Here is a 2135-nt window from a genome sequence, read left to right as displayed (position 1 = left end):
CACCCCTTTCAGTTGGTGCCTTTTGCGGCCGCGTAGTTCGCAGGATTCAAGATCCAGCTCTGTTCACGAACAAAATATCTGTAATGTTGGTACTGTACTAGGGGAATAATTAGATTGAGGAAGAAAAATTAGAGAGAAACTTCTTACCTTTTTTCGGAAGTTCTCAGTAGCAAAAATTATCAAAACTCAGAATTTATATGTTGTCTTGCGCTTGAGCGCTCTGACAACCCCGAGAGCTATGCCGGCGGTAGCTTAGCTACTGGTAGGGCCTCCCAAGCCGGACAGGTCTTCGTGGGGTAGGAGTCAGACTAAGAGAGGTGCCTAGGAGATGGTAGACTGATTCCAAACTACCCTGACACTGGGCAGCAGCAATGTCAGTACTGGTCTTTGACCAGATAGCTATTCGCAGAAATGTGGATAGTACTGCGAGAAGAAACCAATGGCAAGCTACTTCTCATTACTGCCAAGAAAACTCTTATGGATAAGGCTCAAAAAGAAAATATGTCATGTTGCCGGAAGATGGCCCCCAGGTCGGAAAGAAACCACTTTACTACTGGGAAGATGCAAGAAGACTATCCTGGTGGATCCTGGTCTTTTGACCATAATGACGTAGATAGATCGAAGCCTTTAATTTTTATCTAATGATGAAAGAAACACTAGGAAATCTTTGAGTTTAACAAAGAAAAAATACAAAATGGGAACATGAAATGCTAGAAGTATGAATAATGGAAAATTTTAGAAGTTTTAAAGAAAGAAATGGAAAGAACAAAGACAGACATTATCGGAGTAAGCGAACTGAAATGGACTGGTGCAGGATTCTTTCAGTCAGATGACTATAAGATTTATTACTCTGGACATGAAAATTATAGAAAAAATGGAGTAGCAATAATTATTAAAAATAACATCGATGCATGTGTGTTAGGGTACAACCCTGATAATGATAGAATTATGTCAATCAGAATAAAAAGCAGTCCAATAAATATAACGATCATCCAAGTATATGCGCCAACAACTGATGCTGAAGAAGAAGTTAGCGATGAATTCTATAATGTACTACAACAAATTATTGATCAAATACCCAGGAAAGATACGTTGATGATCATTGGGGATTTAAATGCGAAGGTTGGAAATGTGGCAGTTCCAGGTACAACAGGAAACTTTGGGCTTGGAAATAGGAATGAAGCTGGACAAAAGTTAATTGAATTCTGCTCATCAAATGATCTTTACATTGCTAATACTTACTTTAAGCAGCCTAAAAGAAGAATGTACACATGGACATCACCAAATGGCATGTACAAGAACCAAATTGATTACGTAATTGTCAGCAAAAGATGGAAAAGCTCTGTGACAACATGCAAGACTCTGCCAAATGCTGAATGCGGGTCTGATCACCAGTTACTCATTTTAGACATGATACTTAAATTAAAGAAAATCAATAAAGGAAAAGCGCCAGCTAAGTACAAGTTAGATAATGTACCAGAGGAATATAGAATTTCAATAAGAAACCGTTTTAATGACCTTGATCTGGTAGGTAGGGAACCAGAAGAACTCTGGTCTGATATTAAAAACATACTAAAGGTGGAAGCAAAAAGAATTATTCCAGTAAATAAAAAGAAGAGAACACCCTGGCTGTCAGAAGAAGCTCTTGAAATTGCCGAAAAAAGAATAGCTAAGGCTGTTGGAAAAGTAAATGAAACCAGGGAATTTAATGCACAATTTCAAAGACAGGCAAGGAAATATAAAGAGACTTTTCTTAATTCAAAATGCAGACAAATTGAAGAAGACAACAGACTTGGGAGAACAAGGGACCTCTACAGGAGGAAATCAATGAAATCACTGGCAATTTTAATCCACGTTTCGGTATCATAAAAGACAAGAATTGAAATGTCTTGAACTCTGAAAAAGAAATTGTAAACAGATGGAAAGAATACACAGAAAATCTTTATAAGAAATTAGATAGAAAGATAATAAATAGCAATATAGAAATAAATCATGAACCACCAGTTACAAAAGACGAAGTCAGATGGGCAACAAATCAAGTAAAAAATTGCGAAGCTCCAGGTATTGACGATATTCCTGCAGAGCTTCTGAAAAAAGCAGGGTAAAATATTATAGGTGCACTAACATCACTCTGT

At 37.2% G+C, this 2135-nt stretch overlaps 1 protein-coding gene across 1 annotated transcript; it reads left to right on the top strand.

The window, feature by feature from the left end:
* The first annotated feature begins 948 nt into the window (after positions 1-948).
* LOC149078088 (protein CFDP2-like) lies at positions 949-1869 on the top strand. The gene has a single exon (XM_089242094.1). It carries the CDS (start codon positions 949-951, stop codon positions 1867-1869), a length of 921 nt encoding a protein of 306 aa, XP_089098220.1.
* The last annotated feature ends 266 nt before the right edge of the window (positions 1870-2135 follow it).

The sequence above is a fragment of the Pholcus phalangioides genome, unplaced genomic scaffold, assembly GCF_987345545.1.
Source record: "Pholcus phalangioides strain wild (caught in Gottingen) unplaced genomic scaffold, Ppha-v1.0 ptg000014l_1, whole genome shotgun sequence".
Taxonomy (NCBI): Eukaryota; Metazoa; Arthropoda; class Arachnida; order Araneae; family Pholcidae; genus Pholcus; species Pholcus phalangioides.
The sequence above is the reverse complement of the archived record's forward strand: the minus strand, read 5'-3'. Positions and strand labels throughout refer to the sequence as shown.